The 16,976-nt window shown below is 33.4% G+C and overlaps 2 protein-coding genes across 4 annotated transcripts; one reads left to right on the top strand and one right to left on the bottom strand.

Moving 5' to 3' along the window:
• The first annotated feature begins 135 nt into the window (after positions 1-135).
• LOC120341589 (transmembrane channel-like protein 3) lies at positions 136-9,721 on the top strand. Of its 3 annotated transcripts, none has more exons than XM_039410124.2 (31): positions 136-291; positions 951-1,091; positions 1,227-1,302; positions 1,405-1,486; positions 1,611-1,717; positions 2,137-2,224; positions 2,318-2,459; positions 2,607-2,754; positions 2,917-2,960; positions 3,041-3,194; positions 3,351-3,452; positions 3,600-3,720; positions 3,986-4,146; positions 4,220-4,321; positions 4,614-4,742; positions 5,090-5,229; positions 5,380-5,436; positions 5,564-5,700; positions 6,033-6,123; positions 6,199-6,320; positions 6,391-6,455; positions 6,733-6,834; positions 6,940-7,091; positions 7,683-7,738; positions 7,867-7,969; positions 8,100-8,155; positions 8,232-8,345; positions 8,430-8,484; positions 8,755-8,810; positions 8,999-9,090; positions 9,434-9,721. In XM_039410124.2, exons 1-31 carry the CDS (start codon positions 197-199, stop codon positions 9,539-9,541), a joined length of 3,198 nt encoding a protein of 1,065 aa, XP_039266058.1. In that variant the 5' UTR covers positions 136-196; the 3' UTR covers positions 9,542-9,721. The 3 variants fall into 3 exon arrangements, with proteins under 3 accessions (XP_039266058.1, XP_039266059.1, XP_039266060.1); XM_039410125.2 differs by having other exon boundaries at positions 8,999-9,108; positions 9,434-9,570; XM_039410126.2 differs by lacking the exons at positions 136-291; positions 951-1,091; positions 1,227-1,302 and having other exon boundaries at positions 1,409-1,528; positions 9,434-9,720.
• Positions 9,722-10,789: 1,068 nt separating this feature from the next.
• Positions 10,790-15,928, bottom strand: LOC120341121 (MTOR-associated protein MEAK7-like). Its single transcript, XM_039409563.2, has 7 exons — positions 15,680-15,928; positions 15,109-15,327; positions 14,607-14,840; positions 13,834-14,134; positions 13,128-13,252; positions 12,297-12,497; positions 10,790-11,563 (listed from the first exon to the last, which is right to left on the bottom strand). Exons 1-7 carry the CDS (start codon positions 15,842-15,844, stop codon positions 11,408-11,410), a joined length of 1,401 nt encoding a protein of 466 aa, XP_039265497.2. The 5' UTR covers positions 15,845-15,928; the 3' UTR covers positions 10,790-11,407.
• Between the last annotated feature and the right edge of the window lie 1,048 nt (positions 15,929-16,976).

Genomic DNA, 16,976 nt, shown 5'->3' with positions numbered 1-16,976 from the left:
AAACAATTAAAATTGATATTAGTGATAAAACTTTGTCGGAAATAGGTTGGAAAATGGGCCACGCATATATCGTGTGTGATACGCGCAGAAATTCGACAAATATAAGGAACACCCGCACAAAAGCAAGTTCATTTGACGATTAGACGAGTTCGGACACATTTGCTGAAAAAATTATACCATTTATGAAATAAACAACATGCCTGACACGGCGTTTCGAGCACGTAGACGCCAATCAACCAAGAGACGTAAGAAACCATCGATTCGATTTGAAAAAGTTCTGGAAGAAGAATCGTGAGTTATCAATCATTATTATTCAAATATCAGAGTTTAGAGCCAAATAAATAATTGTGACTTCCCGAAGATATATTTCTAAATTTATTTTTACAACATATATATAGAGTGTATAATCAGTGGTGTGATTCAAAATTTTAAGAGTGGGTTCTATTCTGCATCGAACTCACTGAAAACAGGTTCACACATATCAGAAAATGTATGTTTTTCACTACGTATATATATATGAGAGAGAAAAAGAGAGAATGGAATAATTATTTTTTCCCGAAAATATTATCAAAGTACACTTTGCAGTAAGAAGGAAAAACAATAATCATAAAATATAATCGTAAGGGAGTGACTACAAGCTCGACAATTAACGTGACACGCTTTACATAAATCTAATGTCTTTCGGAACTCAACCCTAGTCGTCAATTGTTAAGTATACGTCTAACAAAATCAAGAACGGGTTCGCTGAATATGCAAGACATCCCGGGAACGGGATCGCGTGAATCCGTACGACCCACGAAAACCACCACTGTGTATAACGCATTAGATAGCCAATGTTGCCATCTAAAATTTAGGATTTTTATATTTGATTTTATTATATTTTTATGTCTGTGTAAAGTGAATAGTTGCGCATTGGATAATTTATACATAATTTTCACTCTTGTAACTAGAAATGAAGAATTGTTGAGCGATGAAGATTTACAAGATGCTGAGCCGGAAGAAATTTTGCAAAGAATTCAAATACAGAAGGAAATTATTGCAAATGTGAAAAGCAAACCATGGCCGATGAAAAAGAAACTGAGAGTACTCAAGTAACGGAATCAAGAATTGAATCTAAAATATTGAAAAGTTTTTTAATCCTATGTTTTGTTCTTATTAACCCTGCAAAAATGAGTATACATGACTATAAAGTAACTCAATTTTCATATTATGATCTTTGATTTTAGAAAAGCTAAAGAATTTGTCGAAAAGTACGAAGGGAGATTATCGGAAGGAAGAAGTTACACTGCAATAGGAAAGGAGGTAATAATTACTTTTTCATATAAAGCTTTGGCAAATGAATCTGACCGACGAAATATTTCATGCCGTCGGTTGTCAAACATTCATTATACTCTTTCTTTGTAGGCCTGCAAAAAAGTCAGTAGGTTTTACAAAGAAGTCAAGACGGTTCTTACACCATGGGATAAAAGAATCAAAACAGTGGAAAGTGGGTGAAGATTCTGTCGTTAGTCTTTCCACAAAACTATACGTGTGTGAAAATTATTTAGCTCACCCGGTATCTTGGTATTTGGTTGAGATGAGATAATAATACGATCTTAACTTTGTTCTAGGCCATTTCGGTTCCAGTGTGGCATCATATTTTACATTTCTGAGGTGGCTTGTATATATCAACCTTGTCATGAGTGTCATGTATCTTTCATTTATTGTTCTGCCAGAGGTAAGATAATAATATACAATTTTACGATACAAATTAAGTTAAATGGCATGAACTATAGCAACACTATATAGCGGTTTCGTGTGAATATTTTGTGTATAAGTGATACTGATAGCGATATTATCATTTTCAAACCGAGTACGAGCAAATTTTCCGCCTATTTTTGTGCATAGGAGGTTATTTTACGATTGACCAAACCAAACTAGAACTGAGATAAATCGCATTTCAGTTTTTGATAAAAGTACAAATCTCATATTTCAGGCAAATGTGTAGACATGCAATGTGACTTGTAGTAAAATTGTTGGATCATATGAAGCCTTTTTTTATAAGGATGCCAATCCGAACAACAAGTAAATAATAAACATTCAATTATTTTAATCATGTTTTCATTTAATTTTCATTCTGTTGACTCAACTATTCAGCTTTTGAAAGGAACAACCTCAGACTACAAAACCATTCCCCCAAACAAAGAGCACAAGGCCTTGGATCTTGAAACCCTCTGGGCATTAGGTTTGTAGAAATCAAATTGAGTTATTGTTAGTTGGCTAATTGCAACTTGCATGCTGAAACATAGCTGTGATAAGTTCCTTACTTAAATTTTAGGTGGTTATCTCGAATATTCTGTACTTTTCTATGGATTTTATTCTGACGACGAAGTTATTGGCAGTGGATATCGACTACCGCTTGCATATTTTCTTGTTGGAATCGCAAGTTTTACATACAGTTTTATTGCTCTACTCAGGAAGTAAGATTATGTTTTTTTTTATTCGACAATGCAGTTTTTTTTATTGTTCTCAATTTGCAAGTGTTTAACTTTTCAATATTGGAGTGTTAAGATGATATTCACGTTTTTAATATAAACATATATTAATTGCCAATTTCATATTTTCAGAATGGCGAGAAATTCTAAAATCGACGGAAGTGGTGATTCTGGCGATGATTATACATTTAGTTGGAAATTGTTTTGCTCGTGGGATTATATGATCGGTTCTTCTGAGGCTGCTGAAAATAAGGCAGCCGCAATTGCTACAGCAATACGGGTATACATATGGACGTCATTTTTCTAGAATATTTCTAACGTTGATCTTCTCATAGATAGTATACAGTACTGTATAATTAAATTTGCATTGGAATATTGTCGTGTAACCTTATTTTGGATCACAAACTTTTAATAGCATGTAAATTTATATTTCACAAAACAGGAATCCATTGTTGAGGAACAGGAAAAAGAAAAGGAAATGGATAAGTATGAAGTACTACTAACTCTCATATATTTCATTTTTGTCAGACGAAACTAATACCGTGATTCCTCTTTTTACATTTTAGTCGAAAAACTTTACTCATTTTTCTCCGAATTATTGCAAACATATTGGTCCTGTTATTGTTGGCTGGAAGTCTTTACAGTATTCAATATGCTACAGCTAGAGCGCAAGCACAAAATGACAGTGATCGGGAGAAGTCGTTTTGGGAGCAGAATGAGGTGAGTATCACCATGAATGTACTGTTTGTTATTCTTTGTTAAAGATGTGGTTATGTTCATGCATATATGTTATTACTTTGAAAACAATATCACTTTTTGTGGGTTATAGTTTGAATGACCTTGTCCCTATTCAATCAACAATATTGATTTTCACAGGTTGGGGTTGTCGTAAGTCTTGTCACTCTAATTACGCCATCCCTGTTTGAAGTCATAGGATCGATAGAAAAATATCACCCAAGAAATACATTGCGAATACAGGTGGGCAAATGCTTGAGACATGTAACATTAATAAAAAATTTGTCTTAAAATAACTGTTTCAAATATCTGATACAATGTGTTGAATTGAATAACTTACATTAAAATATAGATGCTATGTTATTTGTTGAATGCAAATTAATTTTTCAGTTGGGTCGAATTCTCATGTTGTATCTTGGAAATTTATATTCACTTATGATTGGTCTTCTCAATTATGTCACAACTGCAACAGAACGTAAGGATGCATTGCAAGCCAACATTACCACAGACGGTATGATTTCAATAGGATTATTTTTATTCTTTACTAATCTTCACTTTTATCAACATGCTAAAATATTCTGAACAATTGTCAAAGGGGAAACAGGAGCAAACGTTAAAAGTGCAAGGGCTTCTTGTGTCCGGAATCGTCATATGTATATAACCTATTGGTCAAGTTTTGCAATATACACTCGAAGAGAAGTTTGTGGTATTTTGACGACGACTACGAAATGGTAGAATTTTTTTCGTGTCTGAAACGGTCTGTTTTTTTTCAATAGGTCATTCACTGAATAATATAACAAATTGGAAAAACGTATCGGCCATTTCAGCAATCAAGAAAAGATCAGTTTTCAACACGAGTGTCCCATTCCCAAATATTTTCACAATCATAGAAGAGAAGGAAAGACGTTATCAAACAGAAATGCATTCTACAAGTTTTGTAAGAATCAATACTTTACCACATCGAGATACATTAATTACTATGCTAACATGTTGCACAATCTTCAAAACAGGTACCGTCAGAGACATTGCCTCCAACAGCGGATGTCGTGACTGATTCAACTACTCCAGCTACGACTGGTTTGAGTGAATGCTGGGAAACATTTGTAGGCCAGGTAAATTTTGCTGGGTGCCGGAGGAATAAATGTTTAAAACCCCTAATTTAAAAAAAATTTACCCAAATTAGGCATGCTTTTACTGTACTGTATGACAAGTAATCATTTCTTCGCAATTTTTCTGAACTAAATTTAGGACTGCTTAATTCCCCAACGTAGAACGTTTTCTGTGGGGTGATATTTATGACGTCACGTTGCAGATAAAAGGATATAATCTCTCTTTATATATTCAGTACATACACCAAAGATTCAGGGAGTTAATTTTTCTAACTGACAGCTAAATCTTCCACAGGAACTGTTAAAATTGACAATCATCGATCTTATTTCAACGATACTGACAATATTAATTATCGATTTCATACGTGCACTTGTTGTAAGATATTTGAATCCTTGCTGCTGTTGGAATTTGGAAAAACAATTTGTAAGTATACAAATATTCCCACTTAAAAATAAGAGTAATTTAAGTCTGTCGCTTTCAATAGTTGTTTGAATCTATAACAATGGAATTCTCATTACTATATTCTAACATTGTGGATCACGTTTCAAATTTATATCGATAAACTGAGATGGAACGGCATTTCTATACATTATTCGTTTATCCTCTAAATATATATGTGTATTTAGAACAAAAATTCACTCAAAATACATTTTTAATAAATTTAGTAATATTTTAATGTATTACGTGTTGAGGTATTTTTGTATTGCCTTATTTTAAAACATCCATTTACTGGTAATCATTTTTATTGTTTTACTTTTTTCTCATTTTAGCCGGAATATGGAGAATTTAAAATTGCAGAAAACGTCTTGCATCTAATTTACAATCAAGGTGTAACATGGATTGGGGCTTTCTTCTGTCCACTGCTTCCTATTATTAACGTGGGAAAGCTAACCATACTTATGTACCTGAGGTATTAATGTTAGTTCTTCAAAGTATCATCACGTTTTGGTGGACGTCACTTACTTCTTCCACTAAAGAGTTGTGAAAATATCTAATTACTGCGATTTGGCTTGTTTTAGCTTTATTTTCTGATAATATGCAAATACTTATTTGTATTTAGAAGTTGGGCTGTTGTCACCAGCAATGTTCCGCACAGTAGAGTGTTTCGTGCTTCAGGGTAAGACATTAAAATAATAATTTTGTTATATATATTTAAGATTATCGCGAGTACAATATAAAAACATCTCAAAATGTAATCCATTTATGGAACTAATTAACGTCAGAGGAATTATGTCTCCTTGTAGATCCAACTTTTACTTGGCTATGCTGTTGTTCATGTTGTTCCTGTCGTTATTGCCAACAATGTGGGTGATTATGCAATGTCCGCCATCGAATTGCGGACCTTTCAGGAATAAAGAACGAATGTACACAGTGTTGTCAGGTATATATGATATGAGGTTATATTATCCTACTGTTGTCCTTCCACTGTGGTCCCTGTTTGTTAGTGAATGCGTAAACAAGCAACTTGCCTAATCTGTCTATCTTCTCTTTTTGACAACATCCATATTTGATTTTAATCTTTGAATATAAAAAATTAAAAACACAATTTTTCTGATTAGCTCGGAATTTCGGATTGCTCAAACGGCCAGAAATATTTGGCATTAGTGTTAACTTCATCTTCCATTGAATGTCCCGTAAATACGTTTTTTGAGGGCCGTTCCAGTACTATACAGTTTCTTCTATAACGTGTTACCACAATTTATACCTTTACAGAAACCTTGGAAGATATACCAGACTGGATGCAGTCTGCAATTGGACATATGTCAACACCAGTAGTGATATTACCAGCTGTGCTTCTATTACTGTGAGTGCAACTATATTATAGAGTTAACCTTTACTCAAAACACAATCTCAAACAATTGCTAATCAACATTTTCAGTATGATGGTCTACTATTTACAAGCTGTATCCAGTTCTGCACAGAACAGCAACTCACAACTAAAAATGCAACTCCAATACGAACGAAAAGAAGGACGAAAAACTGTGTTTCGAATGGGCGCAGGTATTTTTGAAATGATAATCAAACTTGCACACATGACATCATTCTTTACACATTGTTTTTTATACAACAGGAATCAAAAAAGAAGCTGACAAAGCAGCAACTGAGCGGACAGCGGCAAAAGTCATTCCAGTCAAGGTAAACGAAATTATAACACTCCTAACCAAACAACTAAATTATTGATATTGAAATTCAAAAAATAAATAAGTCAAAGTGAAATCAAAAAAGCGACGACCAAATATATGGACACGGAAGTCCAATAACTAACCACAGTGCCAGTAGCTTACGCAAATCATACTGGAATGTGTCTGAGCACAGACTTTGCCAAATTAAAACGGAGGACAGCCTTGACGTAGGCCGTTACGGCGGTCTTGACAATGATTGCAATAACATCTTCCCTTTGTTCTTAACTCAGGCTCAAGTGGATACTGTAGTGGAAGAAACAATTCCAAAAAAAGTTACCCCTCTTCGCCATTATTCGAGAGGATCCAGTGTCAGTTCAATTGGCACAGATATGGTAATTAACATTTTGTAATTGTAAAATACAATCCTGATTTTTGTTGATTGAAGTAACGCTTTAGACGTTAGATGTTAATATTGTTGCTTCTACAATGCATAATAGGCTCCTTCGAAGCGTGCAACTCGACCAAAACTTATTCAACGCGAAAGACCTCGTGGAAAAACAAATCTACATTACGAATCGTTGAAGCGAAAACACCTTGCTGAAAATAGAGCTGGTCAACGTCAACCATTCACGGACGCAAGCTCTTCTTGGTAAATAAATTTTATGATTTTTTCTTCGTTTTTCAATATACGAGGGGGAATACTCGTGCATCTGGTGGTTTGGTGGCGCTTGAAAATAATCACGACTGACATCTCCGATCTTGTTAACTTGTGTCGCTATATTGCACAATCAGCTTTGGTTCCCCACGGTTTTCGTTCCCCAGCAAAACTGTGAGCTTACATTTTTCTCGGAATTTGTTTAGGATTGATTTTTACTGGTTAGAAAAAATAAATTTACTTGGTTTTAGATATATCATAGCGACTCATACTGGTAACGCCACATTGATTTATTACACTGGCAATCGCTTCAGTGACGGAATAACCTAGTGCCTCCACACAACTTTATATGCCATAATGAAGAGATTCATCCTATTACAATGCGACTAAAACCTTATCTCAATGATAGAAATCGATGGAAACTTCAATTATCATCTCTGCGTTAAAACTACCATATCTTCAAACTAGGAATACTGATAAATAACACTAGATTATAGATACGATGTGTAGTAACATGATATTATTTTCGACTAGAAAAAAATGCTAATCGTTTAGAATTACAAAATCATTGATTATATATTTCAGTGCTTCTCCGGGATGTTACTGTTCGCCAACCACTTCAAGAGAACCATCTGTTGCGGGTAAGTATATTTAAAATTGGAAGGCACTTAATAAATATTTTTTGTGTCCGACATCCGTAAAATTACATAGGCGACGAATGTTGGTTTAAGAATTTTCTATAAAATCAACTTATTTCAATACTCTTCAGGGTATGATCAACATGTACATTATTCCCCTTACGGCCTTCAGCAACAGAACGTTCTTTTGAATCCACAATTGTATTCCACGGTTCCTCGATATTCCTTCGCAAGGTAATATGGTTAAATATTTGTTTTCCTAAAAATTGTTTTTAACATTTAAGAAAGCATGCTTTTTGTTTGATCAAGTGGTGTAAAGACAGGATAAAGATAGTACAGTAAGACAGGATAATTTATATTTCAGTATCGATGCAGCTGGACGGCCGGCGACGCTACTTCTTCAACCACAAATGCAAAACGGTAAATTGAGTATTTCGCTGCAAACCAAGTAAAATATAATTTAATTTGTAACATACTTTTGTGCATTATAAAACAGTACCTTGCATCATCATGCCAACCGGTATCAACCCACAACCTGAAGCTGAAAAACAACATTACCACAGCGAAAAGGTTTTGTATGCACAGTACGATCCTATGACAGGTCACGTTGGTAAGTAAAAATATACAAACGCAAGTTCATATTAATATGCATCACTATTTTGGTCAGTTTATGATAAATTCTACCTGTTTAAAGGAAATATTGTCCAAGAAGATATGCCCGGAATTAGCCCATCACATGACAATGGGAGGTAGGTGAAGCAGTATTTTTTATTTAACCTAAGTTTGATAATTGAAGCTGTGAAAAATAAACTTATTAATCAATGATTTTTTTCCATCGTTTGGACTTTGGATATCCCTTTGTCCGAATGTCGAGAAATGTGGTTAGCGCGTCTCGTGTTGTTCACTCATATTACACGAGGAAATATGCAAAAATAGTATAAATTAGAAAAAGATAATACCGATTAAATTCACAATCGTTTTCGATTTGTATATAAACAACTTTTAAATCGGAACTTTAGACTTTCACCTCGACATTGCTACGGACAAAAGCATCAGAATTCTCAACAACGAAGAAGTGAGTATTTTTCTTTTTTCAAATTAGAGACAACGTAGTCATTATACCTAGCTGAAACACTCAAAAAGCGCCAATTTCCCAAGGAATATTGCGATGAAGTTAGCGAGGCTATCACTTTACAACGGTAACATTTCAGTTTAATCCGATATTTGTAATTGCGAATGAGTCACCGTATTTCTTTTTTTTAGATTCTTATGGGTTGACAAGACAAGCAAACTTAGACAAAAATGCATCATCATGCGACACTCAAGACGCTGTATTTACATCCGACGCCGAATCTGTAAGGAAACTTTAAAATGTAGGAAACTTTGCTGGCCTTTGGTAGCTGTATGGCATCTAGAATATTGAAATGAATACCTCCAGAGGAAAAGATGAAAAAATAAATGTCTGTAGGTGGTCCGCATCACGATGTGCTAGTTATCCGCATCGAAGGTTTATTTGCAGTAGTACATATATTCGACAAGATATTTTTCCAAGCATAACAAACCAAATTCATTTCATTGAGGTCCTAAGTAAAAATATATACACAAAGACGCTGTTTTGTGCCACTGGTTAGAAATGGCGCAAAAAGCGGCATGATCAATTTTTGTAAAATGTCTTTTTTACACAATTCTTGTGTTTAGAAAATTGGAAGACGTTTGCAAAAGTTACCATCTTACGACAGTGGTAAATGTTCTGAAATTGCGAAGGAGGGATCTTTGACTGACAATCAATCTGCATCAGAAACGTGATAGAATCTTGCGTTCCATTGGCATTCTAATTGACTTTTTTCAAATATATCAAGCGAGATATTAAATAGTCTCATTCGCTTTCAAATTTGTTAGCATCACACTTTGTGGCTTCGATATCGCCATCTCTGAGTTTAGTCTGGCGTTTATGAATTACTTTGGCTATCATACCGCCTGTATTCAGTTCGCAGACGTTAGCCAACAAACTCAAACTGGCCCTATTGAATACGAAGAGTTGAAGTGAGACGTGCGCAATATTTATGCAGATGTTATGGCAAGAGTTTACTATGAAGGATGGAATAGAATGATAACGTATTACTCGTAATGCCATTAGAAAGCCCAAAATCTTTATGATATATGGACAAGTTGATCTACTAGGACTAAGATATTATAACAAACAAGAACTACAATAACAAGAATAAATGATATATTTATATTTGACATATACATTAAACATTCAATAACATATATAGAAAGTATATACACAACCATAACACAAATAACCCATTTGTCATTCATAAATCGTCAATAACCATAAGTAACTCTTATGAAAGTAACATAATAATATTAAAACTATAATAATAATAGATACAATTGCACAAAAACGAATAGGTTGAAATAGTGTAGATTTACATGTGAAACTTCATTGAAAAATTTCTCATCATAAGCAAGATAAAATAATAGAAGGGATGGAAATAACAATGCAGTTCAATTTATAATATATTGGTCTGAATAGTAATCTTCGATAGTGTACAATGATAAAAAAAATACCAAACATTCATGAAGGTTTTCTGAACAATATCATGTTTGTGAAAAAACAACAATATTTGAGAAAATCAATATTCAAATGTAAAATTTGTCAAATGCAAATCACTAAAACTGATTCCTTCTCACTGAATGATTGAGTAAAGTAAAATGAACTGAAAAATGAACCCAATCTTGCTTTTTACAATTTCAAAAAAAAAAAATTACAAATCATTTACACAAACATCACCGACTTTTTTAAGTTTTCCACCGAAAGGTGTAAAGCTTTCTACATCGCCATGATTGAAACGAATACCAACAAACTTGTGAGGATCTGATGCCAAGAGCACTTCCTGAATTAATCAAAACATAATTGCTTCAGAATTGATTTGAAATAAATTGTTGCAATCAAATTTGTTCTGTCAGTAAATTGCCATAACTGTGCCCACAAGAGACAAAAATTATATGAATATAGGGACAACAAAACTCCTAAAAATACCAAAGTACTTTTCATTGCACCATAAAAGTAGACAGAAATTGACTGACAAGGTAATTAGTAAAAGTTCCAACTGGGCAAAACTGGAAATAATATTTCATTAATTTGTAACACCAGGGTTCTACCATCATTTTATTTTTGCTGAAAAAAATAGGTCAGAGTTCCACAATAATCTTAAGAGAAAAGTCAAATGACAGCCAAAGCCTGTGGTGAACCATCGCCTCTCGCCAACAAGAATGAATACGGAAACAAAAAAGGTTACTGTATGTAAAAATCTAACCCATATCTAATATTAATACCTAATGGAGAAACATGCATTGAATAATAACCTCATTTGGGCAATGAAATGAATGAATCTCAAAACACTTTGATGTTATATCACTAAAACAAGAAGATATTCTAAATATTTTTTTTAAACAAAAATAGGTGACTTGCAGAAAATGAAAGTTTATTAGCTGGTCACAAAACTAGACTAATAAAACTAGTTATGATGAAGCACAACGTTCTATAATTTGTCGGGATTTCATCATGGAGAACTTATAAATCGAAAGAGTGGAATTTAGTAACAGTGAGCATCTTCTTTGACATCTACTCAAACTGGATCAGGGGTTATATATATCAAGCAGGTATCAGCTCATAGGATCATGCGCATGCTGTAGCTCTTTTGTTTCAGGAATATCAGCATCAGGTTCTATATCTCGTAATCCTTCACTAACTCTTGGTCTTCCAGCAATTTCAAGCAATGCTTTGGCTTCTATGTGTTTATCAAGAACACTGGTTATTCCCTGTCAAATGGAATGAATGAAATGTATTTAAAGAAACATTGAAATATGAGACATTCGGGTGGTTTTATGCAGAATTATGAGACAATGAATATAGCATCAACAAAAAGTTGAAGAAAATGATGTTTTTTGCGATTTGATAAAGGACTACTACTGACAGAATACTGCATTGATCATCCAAAGTTATGCATCAGTGATATAGAAGTCTGAATAATGTAACAGTTGTCCTTCAAAATTTCTGTCGCATAAGACAATGATCATGCATCAGACCTCAATTATTCATGTTTTATGACAGTTTTAAAATCCAAATACTCAATATGAAATTAATTGTGATCGATTCATGCGGCTTTGTCATGTTCAATTTCAACAAACAAAGAAATATGTTTGCAACAGCCAGTTTGTTGGAATGTTTTGCTGACTCATTAATAATTCAGTTAATGTTTTAAACTATTGAAAAAGCTTTCACCATAGGGATAATCTTGTAATATATGTTGCTAACACAAGTAACACAACATGCAATTGTTGTGTTCAACAATGAATAATGTGCAATATCTATCGATAAAAATATTCCTGTCTTATGTATATACATATTAAAGTTTTGAACATTTTCTTATTTAATTTGGCAATATGAAATGAAAACTCGAATGTTGAAAAATATCAGTTATTATTCAAAAACAGAATTGATCCATAAGTTAGGCATGACCGATGCTGATCCAGAAGCCCACGTATCACTAACCTCTTCATTGTATTCATCATCTTCATCATTTTTCAGCTCATCTCCAACACCCCAGATATTTATTGCATCGATCACAAAGTTTTCATCTTTAGATAATTGGGGGCTTTTAAATGTAGTACATTGTGGTTTGGCTCGACTGTGACCATTACCGAATTCTTGATCAAGCCACAAGCCAAAATAATCGTGTTGACCACCCATACCCTAAAATGTATTGAACTTATCATGAAAAACTGTTATTCAGTAAAAATGTCTTAATAGAAACTATAGAATACAAATAACCAACTTTCAGTGGTAGTTCAATTTTGCTCATCTGAATTTATTTATTATTTCGTCGAATATGACATGATTCTGTACGCTTTTTCATTATATCATATTAATACGGCATTTCTCTGGGGGCATGTTTTAATTATAGCTCAGTAAGGAATATAGATGGATATATGGCCCCAATTGCCAATTTAATGGCCCACTCCGACCTCGGTAGAAAGCAATTGTGCAGCGATACGGAAGCAGCTTTAATGTAATTTTGAATATACCAATGAGAATATTTCAAAAATTCTATTAATTTCAAAAACAGTGAAATGAAATTTTTATAATTCAAATATTGACAGAAAAATTAATTATCCTTGTTAGACTAGGTATTCAATTTTTCAAAACATTTAAATGCACATCTATATGTTCGACTCATGTCTACGTGATGACCTTCACATATATCGTGGCACGAGTCGTCAATGATTTTGATTGATTTTCTTTAAGAGACATGAAGAATTATGTTGGCCTTTTCAGAAAATTCAAACAAGCAAAACTTAAACGGCGTATGTATAAAATATATACCAATCCATTGGGCATCATCTCTTGTCCAATGTTTAAATACATGTAATGATCGTTGTAACTTCCACCAATGCAGTCATATATCTCAAGTGAAGGATGACTTGTAAACAGGAAACTTTTGTCAGTACCTAAGAGGTAAAAACAAAATATTGATCACCCTTTAAGTAAGCAATAAAAAAGCACACATGCAGGGCTATGCAGCTAAATGTGCAAAGTACTTGTTGAATGGGATATTATCATTGCACATATTGAACTACATGCAAAAACATAACTGATTTTGATGACAATCCAACTACAAGAAGAATGCATTAAAATAGCATCACAATCACACCATTATTTTTCAAATAGTCAGTAGTTAGTATTCCGCATGCAGCAAGCAATGAATTTGAAATAATGTTAATTTTCTGTACATCATTCTATATCCAAATTTATTTTGCAATGGTTGAATAAAGATATTGAAATTTTATTTAAAAAAAAAACAAGGCATTTTAAACTTCTTTGTAGGAATAAATAAACGAAAATGATTAAAATCCCACTAGATGTTATTTTTGCAAAACTTTCACATCAAAATATGTATTTTGTCCATGATAATAATAAATTGATGAATGCTTTCATAGTCAAATTGAATCAGTTCATTTGCTCATGTTATTGGGCATAAATCTCTGAAACATGTTAGCATGTCGGAAACATATATGAGGTATCGAGTTACCTTGAAATTTAGAACTAAACTTCCAACTTTCTGATGCAAATCCTCCAAAAATATGTCCATGAGTATCTTTAATCACAATTAAAGTAGGGCCTTTGTTGACAATAGCTCCAGTTAATTTTGAAAAACTTTCACCATGAAGTTTCGAAGAATACAACAACCTCCATTTGTGTTGTAATTGCATGTGAAGTCTTGAGTTAATATATATTGCAGTTGGGAGAGATAAATTAAAAGAACACTGAGTTGTCGATTTGTCCGGAATTTCCATGATTGGAATAAGGTGTGGCACAGAACCATGGAAACTCTGTAATGCATAAACTACAGATGATCACCAAGTACGGCTCATGTACTCTCTGCTAATACAGGGTGATTTACTGAACTCGTGTTTATTACGTACTTTCACCCCAAACCGGTTTGAGGTGTTCTTCCCAAGCGAGAAATTTTGATTTGTTAGGTTAGGAATTTTTATGTTGTATTGTAATTGTACTTTTGGTGCATTAGAACTAATATTCTTTACCTACTCAGTATCACTATAATACTTGTTTATGCACACAATATAGACTATTGGAACTGTGCAAAAACCAGTGCGAGTTGCGCGTTTCACTACCTAGTGATCCATTAAATATTCAACAACAAACTGAGTGATTTTATGCATAACGATGAGGGAGCAAAGAATTTTAAAATAGGCAAAGGGGGGATAAAATCATACCCCATCTTAGCAGAAAAGAAATATTCAACCTAGCTAAAAAAAAAAAATTCTGAAAACCAAATATTACCTTGCTAGGTTCACTGATATAACAGAAAAATAACATTCTGAATTTGAATTCAAGAACGTCAATAAGTAATGGAGTCTGGTGTAGAACAACATCAAAATCTTCTTCGGTCATATTTTCAGGACAATGCTTAACAAGTTTTTCTGCAAGTTTTCCTCCACAAGAGTCATCTGGTGCATACAACTGTGTTTTGACAGTTGTACCAAGAGGAAGGCAACTCACAAATTGTGTCAAAAACTGAAAGAGATTGAATATTGTTAATTTTGGCATTCATTGAATATGACAAATAATGACAACTCTTTCGTTACAATGCAAAAAAACTTTTTCAAAGGCATGTATTTATCAGAAAGTTAGTGTTTCGATCAAAATAGATTATAGTAGTTCAATATGAAAAATCATACAGTACTTGCTTGATATATTTGCATAGCAGAATTCCAATACTGTTTTTACTTATACCTATTGTAGCTCGAATAAGTTTATAACATATATAGATCTATATACATACTTTTTTCATAACTTCTCTTTTGACAATTTTGTCTCCTTTACCAACAATATTGAAAACAATACCGGCCAGTTCTCGAATACAATCTTTCGTCAAATGATATACAAACTCAAGAAATGATTCCAAAAGGATTCCATCGTCTCCACCACTCATAGATCGATTTTCCATATAATATATAATTTGATTTGCAACTTCCTCACAGAAAGAATCAAGAATTCTTTGCTATTAAGAAAAGAACAATCATCCATATGAATAACCTGATATCGTACTAGAATAAATTGGAACAGGAATCACCCAATTTTGGAAACAGTATGTTTCAATAAAAAAATTATACAGAAAAATAGCGCTCTAAAATATCTGAATTCTTAAAGTATACATTGCAAAATAGCATTTATTTCAATTCATTTTAACTATTGAAACCATGACAGTCAGTAAGAATTGGAATTAAAATCTTAAATTAATCTTGGCAAATTCACAAAATTGTAAATTTCCTCCCTTTTCTTGAATATCTGTACATTCAGACATTTGTACTGGTATACCATATACTTTCATTACTGCATTAGAATGGTCTCACCTTTACATTAGCATATTTCCATTTTCGCGGAGTATTTTCCTGATCGCTGCTTACTTGTTCTTTGAACATGAAAAAATCTTCAAGTTTTTTCAACTCTACAGTAGAAAAATGAGAAGCCATAGGAGGCGTATTTTTGTTTTTATCGCTGGATTGACCAAGACCCATTCTGCCAGTTAGCCTATGGTATTTCTGTATTATTTTATGTATACTGTAGTCTATAGAGAAATAATGAGGATACTATATTACTAATGAAAATTCGGATTGAACTAGATCTTGTGGTCCAAATACTTCTTCTATAACACTAACATTAAAACATTGGAAGGCTGCATAATTTGTAATTCAGCGATTGGCAATGTCTAAGATCATCATTCTCTAAATATATGAATTTATCTGACAGTCACGTGAAAAAAATCGTTTGGCATTGCAACATCGTCAACTCAGCGAATAGTGAAAACTAGAACATAACTAATATGTCAAGTGGCTCGCACAATCATACGTAAACCACATGTGGCCCTTCGACCACGAAAGTCAAATAAAATATAGCCTATGGAGATTTCCCCGAGCATCGACTTCTTTGTTTACTTCGTGACATTAGCCAATTAGCAAGATGCAAAAAGTGACGTAACAATGCTCCCTTTTCGCATCCGCTCAGACACTTTTCTCACTCAGACAGATTTTCAAGCGTGGTCGTAAACATTACCTCGTTTTCGCGTTTTTGAACTCTATTCGTTAGTTTTCAGTTGTGTTTCGGAAACTTAAATATAAATCAGATAATTCAATGATTACTCTGTCTTCCTAGGAGTTTTAATTTAATTGCAGTAATAAAAAATTAGTGTAGAAATAGCTGTGATAAACTAGGCTAAAATTCTTTACCGGTACTTTCAATAAACAGATTGTTGTATGCGATGATTCATAATGATGGTTTAAAACACATACCCCATTTTACAGGCGCCAACTCGCAAAAGCACTCTTAAAATAGCGCCGAAAATTTTGCAATGGTAAAGTATAGGAAGAATTTTTCGGGGGTCAAAGGTCGGGGAAAGGTCCATTCGCGACAACTGTTCACTTTTTTGCGATAAGCCGTGGAGAAATTATCTCGGACACTTGGTGGGTTTGATTTTTGAAAAATGGGTAACTACGGTATCTGCTCGCTTTACCCAGGTCAGTGTGTTTACATTTTCATCTGAAATTTGCAATGACCTGGATAAATATGTGAATCTTATCTTATCACCATGAGAATGTTTCAGTGGCATTCTACAGATAATCATCTGTTTTTTTATAATGAAAAAAAACATAA

This window comes from Styela clava, chromosome 14 (assembly GCF_964204865.1).
Source record: "Styela clava chromosome 14, kaStyClav1.hap1.2, whole genome shotgun sequence".
Classification (NCBI taxonomy): Eukaryota; Metazoa; Chordata; class Ascidiacea; order Stolidobranchia; family Styelidae; genus Styela; species Styela clava.
This window is presented reverse-complemented; position numbering and strand designations above follow the sequence as displayed.